Source organism: Cotesia glomerata, linkage group LG3, assembly GCF_020080835.1.
Source record: "Cotesia glomerata isolate CgM1 linkage group LG3, MPM_Cglom_v2.3, whole genome shotgun sequence".
Taxonomy (NCBI): Eukaryota; Metazoa; Arthropoda; class Insecta; order Hymenoptera; family Braconidae; genus Cotesia; species Cotesia glomerata.
The window spans coordinates 123,888-149,260 of NC_058160.1; the positions used below are offsets into that span (position 1 = coordinate 123,888).

Here is a 25,373-nt window from a genome sequence, read left to right on the forward strand (position 1 = left end):
AATAAATAATACAAAACCCAATTGTTATGAGTCAGATAAAAAAAAAGAAAAATAAAAAGCTATAAATAATATAATAACATTTACTCTAATAAAAAACGGATAATTTAATTTTAAAAAGAGAATAAATTATATCGTGAGGAAGTATTTTTATTCGTAGAGTCTTTCGACCTTGAGGTTTTTCAATAAGTGTTTTACTGAAAAGAAGAAACAGAAGAAGAAGAAGAAGAAGAAGTTTACTGGATATTACGTCTGAAAATGAGTGAACGAGTTGAATATTCAATTTTTTACGTACTCGGTTTACAAACAGTATCGATGAAGGTAATCTCCTTTCCATCATCGTGCTATGTATATACTCACCATCACGGGCTATAAACAAATATTTAATCCCATCTTCAAGATGAGGTAATCGGTTATTTTATAATTATATAATAATAATAACAATGATTATTTATAATTAAAACTGCAAGCCGCAATAATAGTTGTATTAATTAAAATTAGCTAGAATAGTTTCAGTTGTAAGCTAATAAGTTATAAATAATTTGCTATTAATAATAAGTTTAAAATCGATGATTAAAAGCATACAAATAAAAGAACTTTTTCGAACAAAAAAAAATGAAAATAAAACTGGCCTTGTCCTAATTTGAGATATTTATTTCGTAACAAATCCTAGTTATACACTTTTCTTGGAAAGCATTACTATCTCGGGTTATCATAAATTACTTTTTTGCTATGTGATATGACACATGATGCAGTTCAAGTTTATATATTTTTTAAATTAATTATTTATTATTTAGTTATGAATATCATCAAATCAATAGACATTAATGATCTTAAAATGAGAGCTGTTCTCATTTTCATTCCTATTATTTATCTTGATACTTGGATTATTTTGGAAAATCCAGTATTATGTATCGCTCTGATGAGTCATCGAGGATTTTCCCTTGTGCAACTTATAGTTACGAGTGTAATAACTACAGAGCAAATATAAATATTATTAAATTTCTGTTGTAGAAAAATTTTAGAAAAGGATTAAAAATATCTAATTTAAAATTTTTTGGAAAGACCCAAGTAAATAAAATTATTACTTTTTATCATTTCGATTTTTATTTCTCAATTGTAGTAATTATTGACAATTATAAATGTTACTCAATAATTTAATAATTCTAAATTAGAATTAAATTAATTAATCGTTAAGTAAAAAAATAAAAAAACTCAAAAAATGGATTGTTAATTATTTTATAAAAATATAAAACTTATTTTAAATGATAAATATCAATTGGATTCTTTAATTATTATTTATAATGATATACTTTTAAAACGGTAGCCGAAAAAAAGTCTCACCTCGTGACAAAGCCTGGGGATTTCAGAAGGTAAGGGAATCAAAACGAATGTTATTACGAGGAAGTAGCGATGAAATATCATATACTGACATACGTCAAATAGTTGGAAGGTGGGAAGGAGAGACCAAGACCGACCCGACGAGAGACTCGAGTCCAGCTCAAGCTACTCGACAATCACAATCAACAGAAGAATCAAACAAAAAATAAAGAGTGGGAGATCCGGGTATATTACTATCTGATTTCTGGATAATCGGCACAGTTCGACTTCGACATGGCAACAAGTAAACTAAGTTTCGGGCTCCTGGCCCTCCTGGTTTTAACTACCAATGCTCAAGGTACGTTTTTTCCTCCTAAAAATCAATATTAAATCATGATACTGAAATTAACAAACTTTTGATAGTTTTTTTTTATTCCAAAAATTATTAAAAAAAAAATTAAAAGAAAATTTCTACACGTAAAAAGTTTTAAATACTCTAAGTTCAATTGATACAAACAGTTTCCTGAGTTCAGTATCATTAATAAATCTATAATAATAATAATAACAATAATAATAATTTCGAAAAAAAATATTACCAGTTTTCCGTAACAGAAGATTTGCGAGTTCATCAAGCAGCTCATCATCCAGCTCGAGTAGTGGTTTAAGAGATGGTCAAACTTACACCAAAACCGACACCAAGACGACGGGTCTCGGCAAAGCAGACGCTAATGCTGCGGCGATGAACCATGATGGAATATATTTTAACGACGGTGATCAAGGTTCATATCACGGCGGATTTCATGGCGGTGCAGGAGGTTTAGATTACGGTTTTGGAGGAGGCGGCGTTGGTGGCGCAGGACATCAATACAATAATGGAGGTGGTAATTATAGAGGTGAAGGACATGGCGGACTTGGAGGTAATAATGGTGGTGATTCTGGAAGTAGTGGTGTTGGTGGTATTGGTGGTATTGGTGGTGGTGGTGGTGGTGTTGGTATTGGGGGTGCTAATGCTAATGCCAATGCCAATGCCAATGTTAATGCAAACGCAAACGCAAATGCAAATGCAAATGCTAATGCAAATGCAAATGCTAATGCTAATGCTGCAGCATCTGGTATAGCTGGTGGAGCTGGAGGTAAGTTTTATTAAATATATTTTCTTTGATACTGACAATAATTAATTATTTTTACTTTCACTTCTACTAACTTTATATTTAAAGTTTCTAAAAATTATGATAAAAATTTAATTATTTCTTCTCCATTTGAAATATTTAAAATAATAATAATTATTTATATTAAAGGTACTACTGGTGGATATCACGGAAATGCCGGGCTAGGTGGTTTTGGAAGTGGAAATGGCGGATACACTGGAAACGGAGGACATGGAGGACACGGAGGATACCATGGATCCGGCGGATATAAAGTTCCAATTTACTCACAGGGTGGTACCATACCAACCAATGGATACACCGGAACAGGTTCTGGAGCATCAGCAACAGCAGGCGCTAGTTCTCAAGCTAATGGTAACTTGAAATTTTTCACCCAAAATAATTTTATCTTTTAACGATATCTAATAGATTAATTATTTTATTAGGTGCCGGATTTGGAGGCCCAGGAAAAGGAGGAAATTACCATCAAGGTGGTTATCATAGTGGTGGTGGTGGTGGTGGTGGAGGTTTTGAGCATGATATTGGTTTTGGAGGATTAGGAACAAATGTTCTAGGTACTGGTAATGGTGACCATGGATTAAATGTGGGATTTGGTGTTGGAGGAGGTTTTACTCCCGATTCAGGTTTCGGTGTTGTTGGTGGAGGTCATAAAGGTCACGGTGGAGTAAGTGGTTCTGCTGAAGGTCACAGTTCGGCTGGTGGACATGGTAATAGTGGAGGATTTGGCCTCACTGACGGTCATACTGGCTCTGCCGGAAGTTATGGAGGTGGTGGAGGAAGCTATGGAATTGGCGGTGGTAATGGAGCAGATAGTTCTGCTGGTGGACATGGTAGCAGCGGAGGATTTGGTCATGCAGGCTCTGGTGGAAGTTATGGAAATGGTGGAGGAACATTTGGAATTGGTAGTGGTCATGGTGGAGTAAGTGGTTCTGCTGAAGGTCATAGTTCTGCCGGAGGTCATGGTAATTCAGGAGGATTTGGTATCTCTGACGGTCATACAGGCCCTACTTCCGTAGGTCACGGAACTGGTGGAGGATCATTTGGAATTGATGGTGGTCATGGTGATTTTGGAATAAATGGAGGTTATAAAGAACAGGGAGGTTTTGGTACTGGAGGTACTGGAGGTTATGGTGGAGGTTCAGGATTTGGATCTAATAGTAATGTTAATGCTAATAGTAATGCTAATGCTAATGCCAATGCCAATGCTAATGCTCAATCACAAGCCGGTAAGCTACTATCGCCGATTGTTAAGCAAAAACTCTTATTTTTATTAAAAATTGTAACCATCAATAGAACAACTAATTATTTAATAAATTACAGGTGGCGTTGGCGGTGGCGGTGGCGGATTCCAATATCCTTCAGGTGGATATAACCACCAAGGTAGTGGTGGTGTAGGGTTTAAACTTCCTCCTCTTGATCCTTGTTTTGCACCTGGTTCCATTAATTGTAAGCTTTTTCTTAAACTTATAATAACTTTACACTAACTAGAACTAAATGATACTGAAAGATGAAATAACATGAACAAAATTTTTTATAATATTTAAAGTTACCTATCTATCTATCTATCATGTTATTAATTATATAATTACAATAAAAATAAATAAAAAATGATCTTTTTGATAATTAATAGGTCCCGTACATGGACAACAACAGGGATACGGGCACGGTTATAATAATCAAGGAGCTAGTGGGGGATACAACAATCATGGAAACACTGGATACCACGGCTACGGAGGCAGTCCTAGTTACGGTGGCGGTTCCGGAAGCTCTAGTGCGGTTGCAAATTCTAACGCGAACGCTCAAGGCCCTAACACCAAAGCAGACGCCAATGCTAACGCTTTATCCAATGGATTTGGTGGCCCAGCAATTGCCAACGCTCACGCTAGTGCTAACACCAATGGTGGCGGTTTTGGTGACCCGTAAGTATAAGAATTTGTTTTTTCACTATATAATATTTATTTTAAAAAGTAAAAACTCGTTTACACGCTCAAGGTCAACACTTGTGACTTATGCTAATTAAAAGTGTTTGCGTTTGGGATCTTCTCTTTATCTTTTAAATGATGAATTTTTAAAAGGTTTTCTTATTCTTTGAGGTTCTTCCATTCGCGTCTGGGAGATGAAGCCGACAAAGAGCAACCGAGTGACAGTAGTAAAAAGGCACCAGAAGTTAACCAATCTGGAACTTTTGAAGGCGCCAAGGGAGTTTACAGCAGCAGCTCATCCGGTGTTGACAACAGCGGTAAAGGCACATACCACGTTGAAGCGGGCAAAATTAATTGATTCATTTCGTATTTTTCACCTCAGTATATTTAAAATTTATTTTATACAACTTTAATAAGTTAACAGACTTGTTTGTTATTTAAGAGAAATATTAATAAAGATGTTTTTAGTAATAACTTTTGGTTTTATCTTTTATTATAATTATAATGTTGGAATTTATTATTTGTTTATTTATATGAGAGTGGTAATAAAAATTGTCAATAGAAAGGTCTCGAGGTCGGGTGACCGTGACAGTGGGATTAGATTACGATTATAGGCTTTTTCTAAACGTAATATATACTCCAGGCATATCATTACTTATTAATAATGTATGCTAGCAGTTTTAGCTAGACGTTTGTTGATAAATATTGCGTAATTTAACTCTTACAGTGACGTCTTGTACTTTTTATTATTTATAATGTTTTTTTATTTCTTAATGTTATTTTAGTCAAAAAAATTTTTTAAATTGATAAAGAAATTAAAAAATTTTTTTTAATTATTATTTTCTATACTAATAAATGTAGAGCCGGTTTTTTTTTTTTTTTGTCCGGTTATACTGCGAAAATAAAACTACTGAACTGATCGGAATAATACTTATACCATAAGATGCGCAGCGTGTTTCGTCGTCGGAGAAGGTTTTATTATATCGCGACCCAAATGCCAAAAGGGCGTATTACAGCAGTTAAATAGGGTTTTGTGCCAAAAGGGCGTATAAAAAAATTTTTTTTTGCCATTCAACTTAGAATTGCTCGAAACGTAAAGATTTATCAAAAAAAAAAAACTTTTTAATGTATCTCAATACATACGCCCTTTTGGCTTTAGAAAAAGTTTAGCCTAATGCCAAAAGGGCGTATAAAAAAACTTTCAATTTTGTTCTGAAATATAAAATTTAACTCTAAAAAATAAATACCAGATCATTTAATTTTGCTGAATTTTGTGCCTCTGATTCAGTAACATGTTAGATATCGCAACTTGTGCCCTTTTACAATTATGGTAGCATACGAAGTATCGGTATTTTTCTTTATTTATATTAATTATTATAATCACCTGATGATAATAATTATTAACAATTTTTAACTTTAGTTATAATAAATAGCAACAGGTAAATGAAGACAAGTAGATCGTGATAGTTGAACTAATAATTAATAATTTTTTAGTTTTAGTTCTATTTAAAAATACTGTTACGTGAAATTTAAATAAAGTACTGTTTATTGGTCTGTTATTTTACTGTAATGTCAAACAATGAACTATAAATGATAGTTAAATAGATTTCAGAACCTCAAGTAAACCATGGATGATTACTATCACCATTGCACCTTGATAAACTTTTTTCATTTCAGCTGGTGTTTTTTTTTTTTTTTTTTTTCTTTATCAATTAAAATTATAAACAAAATTTGTATTAAAATTTTAATATTAATCTTTAAAAATACCGATTTGTAATTTAATAGAAATAGCTTCGCCTCGGTTGACTATAACGTGTGATCTGAGACATTTCTAACTTTTCCATCCTAGGGCTGAATACTATTTTTTTGTCCTCTAGACGAAAAGCGGCAGCTTCGTTGAGCGCAGCGGGCCGAAAATCGGCAAAAAAATTATGCGCCCTTTCGGCTTTAGGTCACTAAATTTTCAATGACAAGTAAAAATTTTGTTTACTTGCTGGGTATTTCCAAAAAATTTTAATTAGATACATTAAATCCTTTTTTATGATAAAAAAAAAAAAAAAAAGCAATTAATATTTCAATTTTTAGGTTTTTAAATAAATAAGAAATAAAAAATAAAAAGTAAAATGTAAAATGTAAAATGTAGATTACAAATGTATATTTTTATAAAAATCAAATTAATACAAAAAGATTACTTTCAGTCTTACAATCTAGTGATATAGTTTAGGTTCAGGTTGAGCTTTGCTGTCATCATCAGCATCATCAGCATCGTCGACTCCGCTTCTGTAGTAGAAAGAAGGTTGATTATTACGCCACGGATAAGGCATAAAGTTTCGCGGATAATTGTGATATCCTTGGTAACTCGGATGATTGTTTCCTCCAATAGCTGTAGCTAATGACATAGCGCTGCTGTGACCATCCGGTCCAGCAGAAGCGGCTCCAGTAGCAGCAGCACTTACCGGTTGTCCAGATTTATTTATTCCTGTTGTTGCGCTAGCTGAAGCTGCGCTACTACCTCCATAACCACTTTGAGCATGGCTCTGTGATTTTGCATGAGCATTTCCATATTCATCGACATACGTATCAGCGCGAGCCTCAGATCCTGAATGATCACATCGATTATGAGTACCTGAACTTGATCCAGCATTCGCAGATCCACCATGAGGGTTGGTATTTGCATTAGACCAAGAATCTGCCCATCCATTATTACTCTGACTATTTGCATTTGCCTCAGCATTGGTATTTCCGTAACGATCTACATTTGCAGTGGACTCAGCCAAAGTGCGTCCGTCATTATTTCTATAATGACAAGTCAAATTAATAAATTATAATTTTATAGTATAGCAATTAATAAATTATGATAATGAAATAACATACCCCCAAGTTGGATATGAATCATAACTGTCGTCAGAAGGAAACTGAAAACCTTGAGTCCTCACTACTCCTGTAAAAGTAATTCATAAAAATTAGTAGATTTTTTTGCATGATTTAAATCAATAATAAAATAATTAAATGTTTATAAAACTAACCAACGAATACGAAGAAAAAAAGACAAGTAATAAACGAAGACATTTTGGTTTCCGAAATGATAGACGTTGTCATCGATCAAGACACCAATCTCAACTGAGTTATATGAAGAAACCGTCCAGATTTTATATATGGCAGATGATGACCTAGTACGCTTGGTTTTACCGGACTTAAATCTACATGATGTAAAAAAAAAACACCGGTCCCCTCTTTTAGGATTTTTATTTTTCTCAATTTTAGCTTTGACGTCTTCGGGGTAATAAATAAATACCAAAGATATATTTAAATAGTGAGATAATTCTTGTAATTTGGTTCATTGACTTTCAGGAAATACGTAAATTTTTTCTGTTAATCGCTTACATTATACTATTTCAGGTGATTAAATTATGTAACTGATTTGTTTAAAAGTGTGTTCTTTATGAGGCCCAGCAGCGAAAGGAAACCCGATTCTCATAACAAGTATTTAAGGTCAAAGTCTGGGTAAATCCATCAAACTGTTGACTATGAAAATTCCATCAGTCAGCGGTGCGTTGTATCTACATTAGAAATTAGTTTTGATTATTACTCTCGCGTTAATAAGAGACCTTCATTCAAGACACGCTGGGTTTTTTTTTTTTCTTCGGTATTATGACTCGTTTTTGCGTTTTTTAATTTGAATTACAGAGTACGTGTCTGCTCTTATTTATTACTCATTATTATTACAAATTTCAATAATAGGATTGTTAAAAATATAAACAGTGATGTGATAACTGTTGTTATTTATTGAATATTCAAAGCATTAGATTATAATATTTATAGATATTTTATTTTTGAAATAATTCCATAAATGACGTCAAGTTGGTGATCTTTGCTTCCAGCAACATCCAAGTTTTTAGCCGAAGCTTAAGTCAAACCCACCGGGACCTGGAAATTTATTACTTAGTTAGTGATTATTTGATCATAAATAATTTGTTATTTCAAATTAAAATCATTATTAAATGATAAAAGTTTATAAAAATAAACTTACCAAAACTTCCTTGTCCACCTTGATTACCATATCCACTGTCATATCCTCCACGTCCGCGGTCATTACCATATCCTCCACGTCCTTGATTACCGTATCCATTTCCTTCAAATCCACCTCTTCCTCGATTTCCATATCCATTAAAGCCTAAAAAAATATTTTTTATTACCAAAAAATTTACTCTAACATTATAAAAAAAAATTTTTTTTTAATAATTATAATTACCTTGGGCTTGACAAAGCGCAATTAATGCAGCAATCATAAAAACCGTCCAAATAAATTTCATTTTTGTCAATACTTATAAAAATATTTCAATAGAAAGAAACTGACAAGTTATAAAGCGACAAATGAAACTGACAATATTTGCGAAGCTGCATCCTTTTATATGATCAAAATAATAATAATCAAAGTAATGATGATAATTAAAAAGAAACAATGGAAAAACAACAAATTTACTTAATAACCGGCATTGAAATTTTTCCGCAATCACTGATGGAAAACAGCGAAATGATTTTCTAATTTAATACTTATTATTTATTGTTATTAATTTTTCAATTATTCCACAAGCTAATAATATTTCTAAGAATAGATCTATTATATTAATTTGAAAAAAAATTGGACATTTATGTGATGCCATTATTAATTGTTTATTAAAGAGTGTTAGATTAATTAGTATACAAAATTAATTTTGTTATTTGATAGTTTGAAACCTTGAACATTTTGTTTAGAGTTTTTAGCTCTCAGTAGTAGGCTGGTACAGGTTTGGCGTATCCAGTATTACCGTAGTATCCAGAATTACCATAATATCCATTAGCGCCGTATGGATTAGCGCCATATCCATAAGACCCGTAGCCGTTAGTACCATATCCTCCTAAAAGATACAATAACTATTCGTTTATTTCATGCTAATTTTATTATATCTACAGATTAAGCTTTTTATATTTTTATAGTTATTTAATGACGGTTTTAAATAAAAAATTTATTGCTTTTTTGTCATATTTAATAAGTTATTATTTATGAAAAAATAATATTTGTTCTTTATCAATGATTTTAATTAAATAATCAGAGTTTTTGATAATAAATTTTTTAAGAAGAAATTACCATATCCACTGTATCCAGCAGTACCATATCCATTACGATTCCATCCATTGTACCCTAATTGACCGGGACGGTTGTAATACCCGTAGGCGTAATCCTTATTATTGTATAACCCGGTATTAATTTTGTCATCTTTGGCAGTATCTGTAAGAAATAAAATTGTTAATTATAATTTTTTTTTTTTACATTAAAAATAATAATATTAATAAAAATACCTTGTCCTTGACAAGCAGCAATAAATAAAGCGATTAAGAGAACCAAGCCGATGAATTTCATCTTTGTTATTTTATTAAGTTTTACTTAATATAAATATAAACAATAAAATAATATAAAGAGCTTGAAATGCAAACTGATGCTCCAGTCCGATGAAATAAATCCTTTTATACTAAAGACCTGGCGAAAAAATCATAATTAAAAGCTATCTATGACAAATCTCTTGATGCTTGGCATTGAGATTTTTTATTTACATGTTCTCCATTTATTAATTAGCAATTAGATGAGCGAAAAAATATGGACAATATGATTGAACAGACACGATAGATGTAAAAGTGTTATGCTAAGTAGCGGGTAATTTTTTCGGAGTGAAGGATTGATGAGAAGCTAGGTAGTCATTATCGACAGTCTTAACAAATAAAAATTGTTAAATAATAGGTTCACTGACAAGTTAATGTTTAGTAACCTTTTATTATTTATTATAATAAGATATAATAATGAAAACAATTAATTTCTGATTAATAAGGAGTGGTAACTACTTATTTTAAATGATATATGGGGACTGGGTACTCGCTCTAAGCGAGCTCATATTTTAGTATAGTAAAGACTCGACTTGCTGAAGGATTTTCTTTCATTGACGGTATGTTAACTACTAAAAAAAAAAAAAATTAATAGATCATTTTATTAAATTTATTTCGAAAAAAAAAATTCTATTGTTTGATAAACAAGTTTATTTTATAACAATCAAAAAAAAAAATTTATTGAATTTGTCTTCTTTTTTAAATAATCAAAAAATAATTATTTATATTGTTAGAACAATGATATTTTGTAGATTTAATTCATTTATCTTTTTCAATAAATTTTAATTAATTAACATTATTAAAATTTAATTTTCAAAAAATAATACATTTAAAAAAATATAAACTCGTCTATTTTTTAATTCTTGTTGAGAAAAAAAAAAAAAATCACGTATAATTTTATACAATGGATACAAAGGGTACTGCTTTTGAAGAACAAATTTCATTATTATTATCTCTTTGAAAATTACTATTTGGTTTTAGGTAGTCAATATAATTATTTTTCAATCCAGGAACAATCTTGAATAAATTATCAATCGACTCTTGAGGCAATTGATGAATAATAGCAAAACTTTTTTTTTTTAGCATTTCGCAGCACTTGGCAAATCCTTGCCAAAGCTTAGGTAGCTCCCAAACCTTCTTCAAGATCAATTTTTGTAGGACACTTAATACAAATTTCTCCATTTCCGGATACTGCGACAAAATCTGCATCACCGTGCGCATAAGTGTAATTGGTAAGGAAGTCTGATTTAGCAAGCAGCTGATGACAATCTGGAGAACTTGTTGGGTAAAAATTTTCTTCTCAGCCAAGCACATTGAGATACAGATCATAATAGTCTTAAGATCAGTCACATCTTTCTTGAAATTGTGCACCGTGATCATAAATTCCACCGGCGTGATCAAAAATTCCGTGTATTCTCCGACAAAAAATAGCCGCTTGATCACTTCCTTAGTGATAAGTGTGTTTCGCGTGATGAGCTTTGGCAAAACAGAGAAAACTTGTTCTCGACTAAGCCCTCTGACAATGGGAATCAAAAACACAACGTTCAGAGACCGAGTTTCATAAATTCTCTGCATTTTTTCAACTAGCTCACTGCTAGGAATCCTATTTTCGGTGAGAGTATGGACGAACCTCGTGACTAACGACTCTGCTCCTTCGGGACAAGTTTCAACGATTCTCAGCAACTCTGGGCTGTTTGCTCCAAAACAGCGAATCGATCTCTCCATAAGTTTCTTCACCGATGTCTTTACATCCATTGTCATCAACGGATAAATCTTAATCAGTTGATAAATCAAACTCTTGTCCTCTTTCAACAAAGCTTGATAAAGCTTCAAGCAAGATTGGACCATCGAGTTGGCCCACCTATGCTCCATTTTCCGATCTAAATTTTTTCTAAGAAGAACTTCTGGAGGATTTTTCAATTTAAGAAATTCCAAATTAGCCTTTAGGTACTCTGAAATAGACTGACGAAGCTCATCGTGATTATACAGTCCGGAGATAATATCGACCGCAGGATCACTGATACTCGAATCCTGGTGTGTGGTAAGTCCAAGAAGAATCTTCAAAAACTCTAATTTGTTGGTAGTTCTTCGAAAAACTAACTCTTTTAACAAGGTAAGAGTTTCGGGAGGTGTTTTAGTTGTCAGAAACCGGATCATTTCCTTTGATATTACAGGAACAGCTAGGTAAAACCGAGTCAGCAGTACCTCTCGGTCTGGGTGAGATTCGATAATTTTAACTATAGTAGACAGCAGGTGATTGTAAGCTTGGAAAGGCGCTTCTGTAGTACTAGTAATTATTTTTCTTTTAAAGCCATGATTCAAAGCGTATTCTTCGTACACCAAACTCAGTGCAAGGTCCATTTTATTTTTCACATCCTCAGAAACGTATATCAAAAGTAATTTTTTTATTTCAGCGTTGATAGTCGCCATTCGTATAAGTATTTTAATTTTATTAGACACATGTTGTCCAGTAAGAATTGAGTTCTCATAAGAAATAATCCTGTCGATGGATCTCAGAAGCATTTTTTGTTTATCAGCTGATGACAGAGAGGCGATATTTTTCATTGATTTAAACTTAATAAATTCAGAGTTAATTTTATCATTAATTTTAACTAGTTGTAATTCATTAGATTGTTTTAATTGAGTTGCAAGCGATTTGGCGATGACTCGACGCTGAATTTCTGGATCGGCTGAAACAGAAAATCCAGGATTTTTTTTTGTAAATTCTTCGGGAGTCATATTACTTGGAACGTGAGCTATTGCATCAATTACCATCTCCACGGCAGTATTAACTGTAAAATTTTTTGCTATTAAATCATCAGATATTTCATCTTCTTGAAGCAATTTTAATTTCTTCCACCCTGATTCAACTTTCGGCTGCTCTAGTAAACGTTTAACAGGTGAATTAAAATTATCTCTTGACTCCTGCTTGATTTTTACATTGTTAGTTAGTATCTTTAGCAGCCTCATAGACTCTTTTTTAATACCGATGATCTGGGAGGCGGACAACGTAGGTGGAAAATTCTTTTTTAAGCGAATAATCGCCTCAAATACTTGAGCGCTGAATTTAGGACGTAATTTGGCGATTTGTCCGAGAGTTCCCATCGAAGTTATCAGGTAAATGCTGGTGATGAACGAGGACTTGAGGTAATTAATCAGCGTGTCGACTAACTTACACGCTTCTTCTTCTAGATTGCGACAGCAGGTTCCTTCCAGGGTAAACAGCATATCATTCAGGGAAAAATCACTTGGACTTTTGGGTGTTTCGGGATCGAGATACGTTTGAAATAAAATTACGTTCTCGATGAACTTGATGGATTGCATACGCACTCCCTCGTTATCGCTTTCGACCATGTTGATTATCTGAGACTTCAGGAAGTTCAAGTGGTTCCAAACTTCTTGGATTTCTTCGGTTGTTTTTACTTTAAAAGCATCGACGATCCACCTGTAAGCTGTTTTTAGGACCCAACTGCTGGCGCGGATCCCGCGTTTAGACACTCTTGGCACTGGGTCGGATACTAATCGAGACAAAGGCGGTAGCAAGTCGGGAATTTTCTCCTGGAATTTATTACTAAAAAATATAATAATAAAAATTATTAAAAAATTTTTAATGTTTTTATTAAAATATTATTGAAAATTACCCGGCTTCCTCGATAAAATCAGCGACCGATTCTCGAACGTCATTATTTATGTCTGAACTGTATGATAATAATTCTTTAAAGTAAGTAATTTCCAGCAGAGGATCTTTTTGATCCAGGAAATACTGTTTTATTTTAGCAATATTCTCTATTTTTGTTTCATCATCTCCGCTAGTCGCTATTTCGTCAAACCACGTTGGTATTAAATTTTTTAAACTCATTGTAGTCTTATATCTACTTCAGTAATAACTAATTAATAATACTTTTTATTATTGTAAATATTTTTTAGCTTCATGTAATTGTAATTTGAGGTTATATTTAATAGCGGCTCGTTAAATTGAAATTGATGACTAAAGTAGTGTTAAATAAAAATAGTTTAGTATTGAACTCTCATAAATATATATATATATTAATAAAAAAAAAAAAAAGAAAAAAAAAAATGGAGCGTAAATAGTTTCTTATTTATTTAGGATTGGAACGCGCAATTACAACTGAAAACTGCAAAATTTATCAAATAAAATTTTTGAAAGAACAATTTTTATTAATTTAATTATGTATATTTTTAGTATAATTGTTATTGATATTTAAATTTTTATTTTTTAATTCAGTAAAATAGTAAAAGAAGTATCGTTCAATAGTTGTACAGGTGGAGCCATCTACCGAGTGATTTTGTAAGCTGTGAGTTACATTTACTATCAAATAAAATTTCCTTCATACAGTCAACGCTCTTTGTATTTGACTCGCCCGTACAGGACCATACTCTGTATTTGACTCGTCCTTGTCCATTAGAGCTGTGTAAAATCGTCAAATAAAGAGGAAGAATGTGGTCAAATACAGAGAGCGTCGACTGTACCGTCATTACATTTATGTGTATATAATAATATAATAATATAAGGTCAGAGAATGTAAAGTAAATAATTTCGTTATAAAAAAAAAAAAAAAAATTAAAGTTATTTAAATAATGAAAGAAGACAATTTTAGTGAATAAAGATTAATTAATTACTGGTGAGTTGTCAAATTATTTATTTATTTTTAATTTACAGACATCGATCTTACAGAAATAAAATTTAAATTAACGCGAATATTAAGAGTTATTTATTATATACATCTATTGTAATTGTTTTTATGATAATCTTAATGGTGTGATGATCACTTTAAATTTGATTATCGTTTAGGTTTTTCTTCATTAATTTTATTATCTTTTTTATCTTCACTCCAATTTCCATTCAAAGTGGGAAAATCTTGGTTGTTCTTAAGTTCAGTTCTGTTCGAGTGAAAAACGACATCTTCATTTTTACTGGGTGATTTATTTTGATCTGTAATTGACTGAGCTGAGTCTTCTTTTTGATTGTTATTTCCACATTTTGGGAACTTGGAAATAACACATTGTCCAATTATCTCATCAAAGTACAAACCAGCTGAACAATTTTTAGCAACTGGGAATCCGTCTACACATATACAGTATTTTCTGCAGTCTGTATGTACCAAAGCAAATGCTTTGTTTGATTTAGCTGAGGGACAGCTTCCAATACATCCGTCATCAATATTGTTCTGATTATCTATTGACGAACTTGTTTCGTCATCATTTGCATTTGTTTTTTCTGTAGAATTATCATTTTCATTATTATTATTATTATTATTATTGTTTGATTCAATATCCAAGTCATTTTTTTCTTCAGTAGTTTCAGATTCATTATTTTTATTAGAATTCATTTCAGTAGCTTCAGTGTGTTCCTCAATTGAATTTGATTCATCTTTATTATTATTATTATTATTATTATTTTCTTCTGTATAATTAGGTTCATTATTATGAGCTTGGTCATTAGAATTTGGTTCAATAGTTCCAAAATTTAATTCACTATTTACATTATTACTTTCTTCATTAAAAGTTGATTCAGTAGCTGGAGAATTTTTTTCTAAAGAGTTTGATTCATTATTTATATTATCAGTTTCTTCATTAAAAGTTGGTTCAGGAGCTACAGAATTTTCTTCTAAAGAGTTAGATTCATTATTTTGTTGATTAAAATTAACATTATTACCGGCACAATTTGCATTGACGACAGAGTCACATGTTTTGGTTTGATTATTAAAATGCAAAGAGTCAGGACATTTTATGACGACAGGTTTGCCCCAGTTGCATTTGCAAAAATAACTACAATTCGTATGTGGAATTATAACCGTATAATTAGGCGAGTTAGTTTCTGGACATTTTTCTGAGCATCCTTTCATATTTAGCTCTTGCATTTCTTCAGTATCATTAGATCCATTTTCTTCACCAGTGGATCCATTGACCTTAACTTTACATTTAGCGTCTTCAGGACTCATACAAGATTGATTTTCTACATTGAAATGCAGATTTGGCGCACATTCGTGCAACTCCAACCGTCCATTAGGTTTACATTTGCAAAATTGGGAGCAATTCTTGTGTGCTATAAGTTTTCCATCGCTTGATCCATCGTGGCTCAGCGTGCAATAGCCCAAACAATCGTCAAATTTATTTGCACATTGAGCTTCCTCTGGCTCAACGCACTGATTTAATGATTCCGAGTAATGTTTATTGTCAGGACATTGTTTTATCATCTGGTATCCGGGTAAACACCAACAGTACAGGTTACAATCATCGTGAGGTAAATTTGCAGAAAAAGTTAATTTTTTTAGTAACGACGGACATTTTCCGATACAGTTTCCCGTTGTATGAATTTCAGGCCAGAAAATTCTCGTTCTCATTTCTAAATGATTGTCAAATTCAAAATTGTCTTCATCTTGGGCCGTCACTCCCAGTAGAAAAATTGCCAATATCACTGTAATTGAAAAAATTTAATAAGTATCAAGAATGTAGTAAAAATCAAAAGAATAAAAATAGTAACTTACCGAAAAGTTTCATAATTTTTTATTAAATATTGTTGTTTGAAAAAGTTAAAGCTTATTGATAAACTTTTTCTTCAGCGATTGCCTTTTATACAATTTTAAACTACAATAAATTATTATCGTCACAATTAAATGTTTAATTGGGTCTTGATTACCTTAAGTAAATTTATTTATAAAAAATAATTAAAATTAATCTGTTAAATTTTTCGATATATTTATTAGATTACATAGAAATTTATTGCTGACTTTGATGGGTATTAATTTTTTATAAGTTTGTTTATACTACTTTTAAAATAATAACATCATTATTTATGAAATAAATAAAAGTTGCGCGTTACAATTCTTTGTTAACGACAAAAAAAAAACACCTGCGATAATATTTATCGTGTATTTAATAACACCTCTTTTAACTTGAACATTTTGTGATTTTAATATTGTGTAATTTTGCATATTTATTGACTTTATTACTCCATACAGTAAACTGAGAATTTAATTTAAAATTTACGATTATGTTTGTTTTTACTCATTAAAAAATAAGGCACTGGGACAATTCATTACTGGCCCGAATTTCTGAACGAATTTTATATTTTTACAGGCCTTCAATTATTTTTTATAAAAATCGTCGAAATTTCGGTTACCGTTTTTATTTAAAATAAAAATATTACAATTGAATAATTTGAATGATTAAAATTGCAGGTATCAATTATTTAAAAAGAAGGTATATAAAATTCTGGGTTTGAATAAATTTATTTTACTATAAAAAATGCATTAGAACATTAGTTTAGTGAATAAATTAATTACAAAGTCATATTTTTATGACTTTAATGGCCTAATATTGTTTTTTAGCCGCTAATGTATACGCCGAGTGGAGCATATAACGAAGCATCGGCAGGCACTTGGATGGCTATTAAAGTCACCAAACCGAAGATTACAACTAATAGCTAGTGAGTTTTATAAGGCGATTTGTTTAATACGTCCAAGTCTTTTCGGTGACCAGTTATTACACAAAACTAGTGCTTCAGGTCGTAGGGAATTAGGTAAAACAAATTCACTGCAGGTGCCTTTTGCGCGTACAGCAGCTTATTATAAATCTTTCATTGTTACTGGGTTGTAATTTTTGGAATAATCTACCACTTGTTATTACATCAGCTGAGACTCTAGATAACTTCCGTCATAAATGTTATTTGTATTTGTTAGAGTTAGAAAAGAGTCAGTATGATTTAAGCACTTGATTGTAAGCCTGATTTTGATTTTGAATGCGAAGAAAATGTCTGTGATTACTTGCTACTTTTGCACTAATATTACTTTGTTTATAGTTTTATTATTATTATTATTATATCAGTTTCTTAGTACCTATGTATTTTCAACAATTTTGTAATTTTGTAATTATTTGGATTTGTGGTCAAAAGGAGAATTATCTCCATGATCAGTAAATAAATAAATAAATAAATAAATGTTAGTACAATTAGCATTTCTGACAGAGTCACATGTTTCAATTTCAACATTGAAATGCAAAGATTTAGGACATTCAAAAACGACATGTTTACTCCAGTTGCATTTACAAAATTTGTTACATTTTTCGTGTCGTCGAAATTGATCGATCGAGTTAGTTTCTGGACAATTTTCTAAGCATCCTTTAGTATATCATCAACTGGTCCCGTAGATCTGTTTGGACATTCGGCGTCAGTTGGTATTGTTACACATTTGCTGAATGAATTTGAGAATCGCATTCCGTCAGGACACTTTCCTATTACCATGTAACTGACCAAACACATTCAATACTGATCACAATACGTGTGGCGGAAGTAAATCGGTGACCAGGGATTAGTGTTTGTAATAGGGCATCTTCCAATACATGAAGGTTTTATCAAATTTACCGGGTCCAGTATCATCGAATCATCAGTCTTGTTTTCTATTTATTCACCAATCACTCCCATTACGGCGATTGATAAGATAACTATTTACAAATTCAATAATAATTATAATAATAAATAAATAAGTGTCAAAAAAAATTATAAAAGTAAAGATTAAAACTCACCAATGAATTTCATCATTTTGAATTAGATATTATCTGTTAATTGAATAAGTTAAACTTTGTGATGATTACCTGCATCTGCCGTTGGCTTTTACATAACTGCTAGTTGATTAAAAGTTTATTAACACCGGCACACAAAAAAAAAAAAGTTGTCTGTACTTGGGACGCGCCACATATATTCCCATGTAATTTGACCCGCTGAACCCGAATTTGAGGTCCGTTTGGCCCCTACACCCTAGGATTTTGAGAAAACTGTAAAAAACCGAAAAAAAACGGGAAAATTGGGGGTTTTGGTGATTGAAAAATTTTTTTAGATTCTAACTATGCATGATTTTCATGTATTTCGATCTGCTTTATACTTATCTGAAGTGTACTCAGACCAGCAGCCATTAAAAGTCTAAGTAAATCCCGAAAAACCCATGAAAATTGCGAAAAAAAACAAAAAATTCCCAATATTGTGATAAAAAAAAATGTATTGAGCTAAATATATGATGATTTTCATGTAGGTTTATCGACGACATATAAATCTCCAACTTTTATAACTCAGACGTCTCGAAAACATCAAACAAATGTGCAAAAAACCCCGAAAATTGGAAAAAATCAAATGTAATATAATAAAAATCGAGGTATTATTCAAAATAAATAAAAAAATCATATCATTCGATCTGTGGTGCATAAAAAAAGTATTTCGTCTTAAGACTTAAAAAATTAATTTTTCGGAAAATATCATCAAAACCCTTTGGATTTGAATTTTAATTCGTTCTCCGCTTATATCTCACCCTTTTATCTTCAAACGTCCTGCATAAAGGGTTTCTCTTTCGTTTCCTCTCTTCTTCGGGTAAATCTCTCTTCAGAGTCCAACAATGATCTACCATCATATTGACATCCACTCATGTTTTGATGGAATGTTTCTTCTCTTTCTTCACTGAAATTACCAAGATTTTCAGGAAAGTGTGAAAGATGAGATTGTAAATAGTGCAATTTTGTATTCACATTCCCTAAAAATTTCGAGATACTTCCTTAAAACTTCCCCAAGCTGCTCTCTCAATCTTGTGCATCTCATACTCAAGATTAGCATCCTGGAATTGAGTCCGAATTTGGGGTACATAAAAAATTCCTTCTTTCAATTTATTGTCACTTATAGCTGGAAATTTTTCGTCCAAGTACTTAACACAGTTGCCATTTTTATCGAGAGCTTTGACAAAATGCTTCATAAGGTCAAAGCTTGATATAAAGTGGTGGCAGCAAGTACTTGTAAGGATTAATGAGAGATTCTCGCATAACGTTGTGAGAACCATGATTCAAATTCTTTCTTGTTGGCCGTTCTTTTCTACGGTGGGGGATTTTCCGATCGTGACTATCCTACAAACATACAAGAAGGGATATATTGTGAACCAGATTGTTGGCTTAACTAGTGTAGCAATTTTCAGATCACCACAAACTTTTCAATGATTTTTGGTCAAATGAGCTACTGGAGTCGGTGCTTTGAGACTTCGCTTAGACAAAGCAATGAAAAACTTTCACTCCTCGTCCTGAAAGTGTTCGGCTTTAACTCATCAATCAAACTTCTTACATCTGAACAGTCCACTAATGAATTTTCGCCGTTTTAAAAATGTTATCAGATTATGGTCTACCTATCACCATAAAAATAAGCTGTTGTAAATTTAGTTAATAAATTTTTTCTTTAAGCTGATGTTTCAGGGTTTTCACTTCTAGGAACTTTTTGGGCTCAGAATCGATTTCTTGCTTAAATGCTTGTGCCTGTAACCAGGGCACCTCCACGTGGTGACGGCGGGCAACAGGACCGTCTGGCATAGTCCCTGGGTTAACGGCTTGAATGCCGTCATGGCAGGCACAAGTAATAAGTGTTTTACGATGCAGGGACCCGGAATCCCAGTATCGGCGTCTGGTCAGAGTGAGAAAGCAGGCTCGCAGGCGTCGTCATCAAGTGACTGCAGCTCTTCATTAGTGGGTGACTTGGCTTCTGAAGCGTTTAATATGACAAGAAGTGTCTCTCACATATGTAACAAAAACTCCAATTGCTTCTGTTACATATGTGGAGAATTTGAAGTAACGAAAAGTCGTAGATCTTTTTCAAACAAATTGCAACATGTCTACGAAACCTGCTTCGGTATCCAGATTACGAACTGGGAAGCAACTTGGGTACCACATTCACTTTGCAATCGGTGTCACACGATGCTTACTCGTTGGGAGCAGACGAAAAGTAAACAGTGCTTGAAATTTTCAAAACCTGTGATTTGGTCTGCACCAACGAGTCAAAAAAACTGCTATTTTTGCACGACGGAAGTTTCAGGTTTTTCTTCGACAACCAAACATAAAATTCAATATGCCAACGTAACATCAGTTGTGCCAGCAGAAAAAGTTTTGAATGTCGAAGAACCTGCAGCTCCTGAACCAGTGAATGAACATGAAGAGATGGAAGTTGAAGATAACTTTGAAGAAATCGATCCTGAACCCGAAGAGATCCATTCTGAGGATGAAGAATACATCCCGAGTGGTGTTCCTAGAAGTAAAGACCCTGAAGTCTTCGATCAACTTGAATTGAATGACCTTGTACGAGACTTAGGACTATCTAAGGTAAAAGCTGAACATTTAGCCTCAGCTTTAAGGCAAAACAAATTTATTAAGTAAAAATAGAACAACCTATTATTATCGGGATAGGGAAAAAGAGTTCCGTAAGTATTTTTACAAAAGACAGCGAAAATTCATTTGTGTACTGTTCAGATGTAAAAGGACTGATCGATGAGTTGAAGCCAAACACTTACAAAGACGAAGAATGGAGGCTTTTTATTGACTCCTCTAGGCGAAGTCTTAAAGCTGTGCTTCTTCATAATGGAAACTTATTGGCACCGATTCCAGTAGCTCATTCGACTAAACTAAAGGAGACTTATGACAATTTACAGGTTGTATTAGATAAAATAAACTATTCAGAACATCAATGGAAGGTTTGTGGTGATCTGAAAATTGCAACAATATTGCTAGGCCAACAATCAGGGGTTCACAAAGTACCCCTGCTTCTTATGTTTGTGGGATAGCCGAGACCGAAAGAATCATTACATTCAAAAAGAATGGCCAACAAGAACAAATTTGAATCCTGGTTCTCACAATGTTACGCGACAATCTCTAATTGATCCTTCCAAGTACTTGCTGCCCCCACTTCATATCAAGCTTGGCCTTATGAAGCAATTTGTCAAAGCTCTGAATAAAGATGGAAACTGTTTTAAGTACTTGGGCGAAAAATTTCCAGCTATAAGTGACGCTAAATTAAAAGAAGGAATTTTTGATGGACCCCAAATTCGGACTCTATTCCAGGATGCTAATCTTGAATATGAGATGAACGAGATTGAGAGAGCAGCTTGGGGAAGTTTTAAGGAAGTATCACAGCAATTTTTAGGGAATACGAAAAGTGATAACTACGCAACTTTAGTTGACGAGTTGTTATACAACTATAATACTTTAGGTTGCTTAATGAATACAAAATTGCACTATTTACATTCTCATCTTTCACACTTTCCTGAAAATCTTGGTGATTTTAGTGAAGAGCAAGGTGAGAGATTCCATCAAGACATTAGTGTGATGGAAAAACGATATCAAGGAACGTGGGATGTAAATATGATGGCAGATCATTGTTGGACTCTGAAGAGAGATTTACCCGAAGAAGAGAAAAGAAAGAGAAACCCTTTATGCAGGACGTTTGAAGATAAAAGGGTGAGATATAAGCGGAGAACGAATTAAAATTCAAATCCAAAGGGTTTTGATGATATTTTCCGAAAAAATTAATTTTTAAGTCTTAGGACGAAATACTTTTATGCACCACAGATCGAATGATATGATTTTTTATTTATTTTGAATAATAACTCGATTTTTATTATATTACATTTGATTTTCAATTTTCGGGGTTTTTTGCACATTTGTTTGATGTTTTCGAGACGTCTGAGTTATAAAAGTTGGAGATTTATATGTCGTCGATAAACCTACATGAAAATCATCATATATTTAGCTCAATACATTTTTTTATCACAATATTGGGAATTTTTTGTTTTTTTTCGCAATTTTCATGGGTTTTTCGGGATTTACTTAGACTTTTAATGGCTGCTGGTCTGAGTACACTTCAGATAAGTATAAAGCAGATCGAAATACATGAAAATCATGCATAGTTAGAATCTAAAAAAATTTTTCAATCACCAAAACCCCCAATTTTCCCGTTTTTTTTCGGTTTTTTACAGTTTTCTCAAAATCCTAGGGTGTAGGGGCCAAACGGACCTCAAATTCGGGTTCAGCGGGTCAAATTACATGGGAATATATGTGGCGCGTCCCAAGTACAGACAACTTTTTTTTTTTTGTGTGCCGGTGTAATTGTCACTATAAAAAATATTTAATTTCGAGCTAGATTCAAAGGTTATAAACTTTTTAATTAGTTCATGTACTACGTGTTTTTTGAAAATAAAACGGAAAAAACAAGATAATAATCCAGCTTAAGATACATTTATTCCATAATAACAATTAATAATAAATTAAACGTGCTTAACAAATAAACAACTATTTAAATAAATTTTCAATATGACCGATTCCGGTGCAATTAGCTGTGAAGATATAGTCGCAAGTTTTGCTTTCGTTGTTAAAATGTAAATTTTCTGGACAATTTTTAACGATAGGCTGCCCCCAATTGCATTTGCAGAATTTCTTACATTCTTTATGTGCTAAATGAATTGTATAATCAGGCAAATTTATTAGTGGACACTTTCCTATGCATCCGTTGTTATCAACTGGCGGTGATGGGGTCACTGGTAGAGATGTTGATGGAGGTATTGTTGGTGGAGAAGTAGGTATTGAAGGTTCAGATACATCTCCGCAATTGACTAGTAATGGATGAACACAATCTTGTAATTCGAATGAAAAATGTAAACCATGTTCACAGGAATATTCAATTGCATCTCCTAACAATGTACACTCGCAATATTTATCGCATTCTTCATGTGCCAATAGGTCGTCGCTAAGTATGTTACATTCTCCTATACATCTTGATGCGTATGTTGCATCAAGGAGTCCAATCATCAACAGTACTGCAGTCAATAAAAATTTATCATTAATTTAATCTAAATAAAATTTTATTTTTGGTTTCAAAACAAAGAAAATAAATTAAGTATGTTCAAATAACTTACCTAAAAACTTCATAATTATTCTACCGAAAAACTTCACTCGTATCAAGTACGCCAAAAAATTGCACTAAAAAAATACTTACGTCCATTCTTTATAGATAGACGCTAATCAATAATCAAATATATCTTGATAGTAACTATCTAATTTGCCTAATTGATAAGTTGATTACAATAATTCTTAGGATCTATGCCAATTTATCAATTTAATACGTATAATTAAGACTAATTCATCGCTTGTATCATTATTAAGATCAAGATGTTCAACGGATTTTTATCGATTTATCAGGAATATCTGTTGTCAAAATGGTGGGCAATTAAAAAACGATGACTTTATCAATAAGATACAAGAAATTTATTATCAAAATTTTTTATCAAAATCACTGATAAATAAAGTTAATATTCAAAGTTACTGTAATTTTTTTTTTTTTTTTTTTTTTTTTTTTTCTAAATTAATTAAGTTTCTGAAAAAGAATCAAGTCTTTGAAGAGATGGTTTGAATTTTGCAATTAGCTTCAGCTGGTGTTACACACATATTTAACTCAGCTGAAAAATGTTGGTCACTTTTGCATTGCAGCTCCAATGGCTTATCATCAACACAAATACAATATTTTGAACAGTTATTATGAGGCAAATAAATCAAATCATCAGAATTTGAAGGACATGAACCGATACATGAATTTGGTAGACAATTAGCTTCAGCGGGTGTTACACACTTGTTTAACTCTTTTGAAAAATGTTGATCATCTTTGCATTGCTGCTCAATTGGCTTGTCATCAACACAAATGCAATATTTTGAACAGTTATCGTGAGGCAAATATACCAAATCATCAGAATTTAAAGGACATGAACCGATACATGACTCTTCAAATTTGGGAGTAGTTGTCGTAATATTTGCATCTGATAGACAATTAGCTTCAGCAGGTGTTACACACTTGTTTAGCTCTTTTGAAAAATGTTGATTATTTTTGCATTGCTGCTCAATTGGCTGATCATCAATACAAATGCAATATTTTGAACAGTTATCATGAGGCAAATAAACCAAATCATCAGAATTTGGAGGACATGAACCAATACATGATTCTTTGAATTTTGGAGTAGTTGTAGTAACATTTCCATCCGAAAAGCAATTAGTATCATTAAGCGGATAGCAAATTCCATGATCAATATTAAACTTAAAGTCATACGGACAATCTCTGATCATAGCAGTACCATTTTGGCACTTGCAAAACTTTTTGCAGTCCGAATGAGGTAAAACATGAGCGACTTGAGGCCAATCTTTCTCGGGACACGTTCCCACACATCCTTTTCGTTCTTCACATTTAGCAATATTCGTTAATTCACAATGTTTTGACTCGGTTGAATAGTGCTTATTTTTTGGGCACTTTTTTACTCTTAAGTGTCCCAAAATGCATTTGCAAAATTTATTACATTCCTCATGAGGTAATTTTGTATAAAGATTTATGAATGAACACTCCCCGATGCATTTTGGTGTTTCAGAATTTTGATTTTGGAACAAATGGAACTTTTTTGATTCTCCAATTTCGACTGCCGATATGCAAGGCAACACCACTATTGCTAAAACTATAATTAAATTTATTTGGTGTTAACTTGGTAATAAATTAAAAATTTTTTCCTGAATACTTACCAAGCAAAAACATTTTTTTTTTTTTTTATATCTTATAGGTTTTTTACACAAACTGATTCGCACATACGAATTTTCAGTCTTTTATATTGTTCCAATCACTTGCCTAAATTGACAAGTGTTACTTTTGTGTACTTTAATAGATTAATGAGTCAGGTGAATAAAAGTTATGAAAACGTGATACGAA

General features: G+C 32.3%; 8 protein-coding genes and 1 long non-coding RNA gene across 10 annotated transcripts; 1 reads left to right on the forward strand and 8 right to left on the reverse strand.

Moving 5' to 3' along the window:
• Positions 1-1,516: 1,516 nt before the first annotated feature.
• Positions 1,517-4,879, forward strand: LOC123261183 (glycine-rich cell wall structural protein-like). 2 transcript variants are annotated; one of them, XM_044722701.1, is made up of 7 exons: positions 1,517-1,675; positions 1,917-2,450; positions 2,616-2,837; positions 2,909-3,709; positions 3,804-3,929; positions 4,114-4,402; positions 4,577-4,879. In XM_044722701.1, the coding sequence occupies exons 1-7, from the start codon at positions 1,612-1,614 to the stop codon at positions 4,761-4,763; spliced, it is 2,223 nt and encodes a 740-aa protein (XP_044578636.1). In that variant the 5' UTR covers positions 1,517-1,611; the 3' UTR covers positions 4,764-4,879. The 2 variants fall into 2 exon arrangements, with proteins under 2 accessions (XP_044578636.1, XP_044578637.1); XM_044722702.1 differs by having other exon boundaries at positions 1,518-1,675; positions 1,917-2,234.
• A 1,697-nt stretch (positions 4,880-6,576) lies between these two features.
• LOC123261184 (uncharacterized membrane protein DDB_G0293934-like) lies at positions 6,577-7,647 on the reverse strand. The gene is made up of 3 exons (XM_044722703.1): positions 7,432-7,647; positions 7,280-7,346; positions 6,577-7,201 (listed from the first exon to the last, which is right to left on the reverse strand). Exons 1-3 carry the CDS (start codon positions 7,502-7,504, stop codon positions 6,613-6,615), a joined length of 729 nt encoding a protein of 242 aa, XP_044578638.1. The 5' UTR covers positions 7,505-7,647; the 3' UTR covers positions 6,577-6,612.
• A 547-nt stretch (positions 7,648-8,194) lies between these two features.
• LOC123261186 (glycine-rich RNA-binding protein 3, mitochondrial-like) lies at positions 8,195-8,810 on the reverse strand. The gene is made up of 3 exons (XM_044722706.1): positions 8,658-8,810; positions 8,436-8,579; positions 8,195-8,332 (listed from the first exon to the last, which is right to left on the reverse strand). Exons 1-3 carry the CDS (start codon positions 8,716-8,718, stop codon positions 8,301-8,303), a joined length of 237 nt encoding a protein of 78 aa, XP_044578641.1. The 5' UTR covers positions 8,719-8,810; the 3' UTR covers positions 8,195-8,300.
• Positions 8,811-9,058: 248 nt separating this feature from the next.
• Positions 9,059-9,894, reverse strand: LOC123261185 (cuticle protein 6.4-like). Its single transcript, XM_044722704.1, has 3 exons — positions 9,746-9,894; positions 9,534-9,674; positions 9,059-9,303 (listed from the first exon to the last, which is right to left on the reverse strand). Exons 1-3 carry the CDS (start codon positions 9,804-9,806, stop codon positions 9,173-9,175), a joined length of 333 nt encoding a protein of 110 aa, XP_044578639.1. The 5' UTR covers positions 9,807-9,894; the 3' UTR covers positions 9,059-9,172.
• An 806-nt stretch (positions 9,895-10,700) lies between these two features.
• Positions 10,701-13,805, reverse strand: LOC123261246 (symplekin-like). Its single transcript, XM_044722799.1, has 2 exons — positions 13,465-13,805; positions 10,701-13,394 (listed from the first exon to the last, which is right to left on the reverse strand). The coding sequence occupies exons 1-2, from the start codon at positions 13,680-13,682 to the stop codon at positions 10,721-10,723; spliced, it is 2,892 nt and encodes a 963-aa protein (XP_044578734.1). The 5' UTR covers positions 13,683-13,805; the 3' UTR covers positions 10,701-10,720.
• Positions 13,806-14,625: 820 nt separating this feature from the next.
• Positions 14,626-15,954, reverse strand: LOC123260438 (probable serine/threonine-protein kinase dyrk1; the record flags this gene model as incomplete). Its single annotated transcript, XM_044721539.1, has 1 exon — positions 14,626-15,954. A coding segment is annotated over one exon (1,329 nt), but the record flags the coding sequence as incomplete, so codon positions are not given.
• Positions 15,955-17,601: 1,647 nt separating this feature from the next.
• On the reverse strand, positions 17,602-18,418 carry LOC123261838. Its single transcript, XR_006508783.1, has 3 exons — positions 18,368-18,418; positions 18,030-18,286; positions 17,602-17,613 (listed from the first exon to the last, which is right to left on the reverse strand). It is a non-coding gene; the product is annotated as an uncharacterized LOC123261838 (long non-coding RNA).
• A 4,405-nt stretch (positions 18,419-22,823) lies between these two features.
• On the reverse strand, positions 22,824-23,639 carry LOC123261837. Its single transcript, XM_044723675.1, has 2 exons — positions 23,548-23,639; positions 22,824-23,448 (listed from the first exon to the last, which is right to left on the reverse strand). The coding sequence occupies exons 1-2, from the start codon at positions 23,558-23,560 to the stop codon at positions 22,925-22,927; spliced, it is 537 nt and encodes a 178-aa protein (XP_044579610.1). The 5' UTR covers positions 23,561-23,639; the 3' UTR covers positions 22,824-22,924.
• Positions 23,640-24,016: 377 nt separating this feature from the next.
• LOC123260439 (probable chitinase 10) lies at positions 24,017-25,202 on the reverse strand. Its single transcript, XM_044721540.1, has 2 exons — positions 25,190-25,202; positions 24,017-25,125 (listed from the first exon to the last, which is right to left on the reverse strand). The coding sequence occupies exons 1-2, from the start codon at positions 25,200-25,202 to the stop codon at positions 24,017-24,019; spliced, it is 1,122 nt and encodes a 373-aa protein (XP_044577475.1).
• Positions 25,203-25,373: the final 171 nt, after the last annotated feature.

What these genes read in the sequence shown, in the direction of transcription:
- LOC123261183 (XM_044722701.1), top strand. Translation starts at nt 1,612, where the DNA reads ATGGCAACAAGTAAACTAAGTTTCGGGCTCCTGGCCCTCCTGGTTTTA. An exon ending in TTTAACTACCAATGCTCAAG is followed by an intron (nt 1,676 to 1,916) that starts GTACGTTTTTTC and finishes AAATATTACCAG; the next exon opens with TTTTCCGTAACAGAAGATTT. An exon ending in TGCACCTGGTTCCATTAATT is followed by an intron (nt 3,930 to 4,113) that starts GTAAGCTTTTTC and finishes GATAATTAATAG; the next exon opens with GTCCCGTACATGGACAACAA.
- LOC123261184 (XM_044722703.1), bottom strand. Translation starts at nt 7,504, where the DNA reads ATGACAACGTCTATCATTTCGGAAACCAAAATGTCTTCGTTTATTACT. An exon ending in TTTTTTCTTCGTATTCGTTG is followed by an intron (nt 7,347 to 7,431) that starts GTTAGTTTTATA and finishes TTACTTTTACAG; the next exon opens with GAGTAGTGAGGACTCAAGGT. An exon ending in GATTCATATCCAACTTGGGG is followed by an intron (nt 7,202 to 7,279) that starts GTATGTTATTTC and finishes TTGTCATTATAG; the next exon opens with AAATAATGACGGACGCACTT.
- LOC123261186 (XM_044722706.1), bottom strand. Translation starts at nt 8,718, where the DNA reads ATGAAATTTATTTGGACGGTTTTTATGATTGCTGCATTAATTGCGCTT. An exon ending in TGCGCTTTGTCAAGCCCAAG is followed by an intron (nt 8,580 to 8,657) that starts GTAATTATAATT and finishes ATATTTTTTTAG; the next exon opens with GCTTTAATGGATATGGAAAT. An exon ending in AGGTGGACAAGGAAGTTTTG is followed by an intron (nt 8,333 to 8,435) that starts GTAAGTTTATTT and finishes ATAAATTTCCAG; the next exon opens with GTCCCGGTGGGTTTGACTTA.
- LOC123261185 (XM_044722704.1), bottom strand. Translation starts at nt 9,806, where the DNA reads ATGAAATTCATCGGCTTGGTTCTCTTAATCGCTTTATTTATTGCTGCT. An exon ending in TGCTGCTTGTCAAGGACAAG is followed by an intron (nt 9,675 to 9,745) that starts GTATTTTTATTA and finishes TATTTCTTACAG; the next exon opens with ATACTGCCAAAGATGACAAA. An exon ending in TGCTGGATACAGTGGATATG is followed by an intron (nt 9,304 to 9,533) that starts GTAATTTCTTCT and finishes TGTATCTTTTAG; the next exon opens with GAGGATATGGTACTAACGGC.
- LOC123261246 (XM_044722799.1), bottom strand. Translation starts at nt 13,682, where the DNA reads ATGAGTTTAAAAAATTTAATACCAACGTGGTTTGACGAAATAGCGACT. An exon ending in GATTTTATCGAGGAAGCCGG is followed by an intron (nt 13,395 to 13,464) that starts GTAATTTTCAAT and finishes TATATTTTTTAG; the next exon opens with TAATAAATTCCAGGAGAAAA.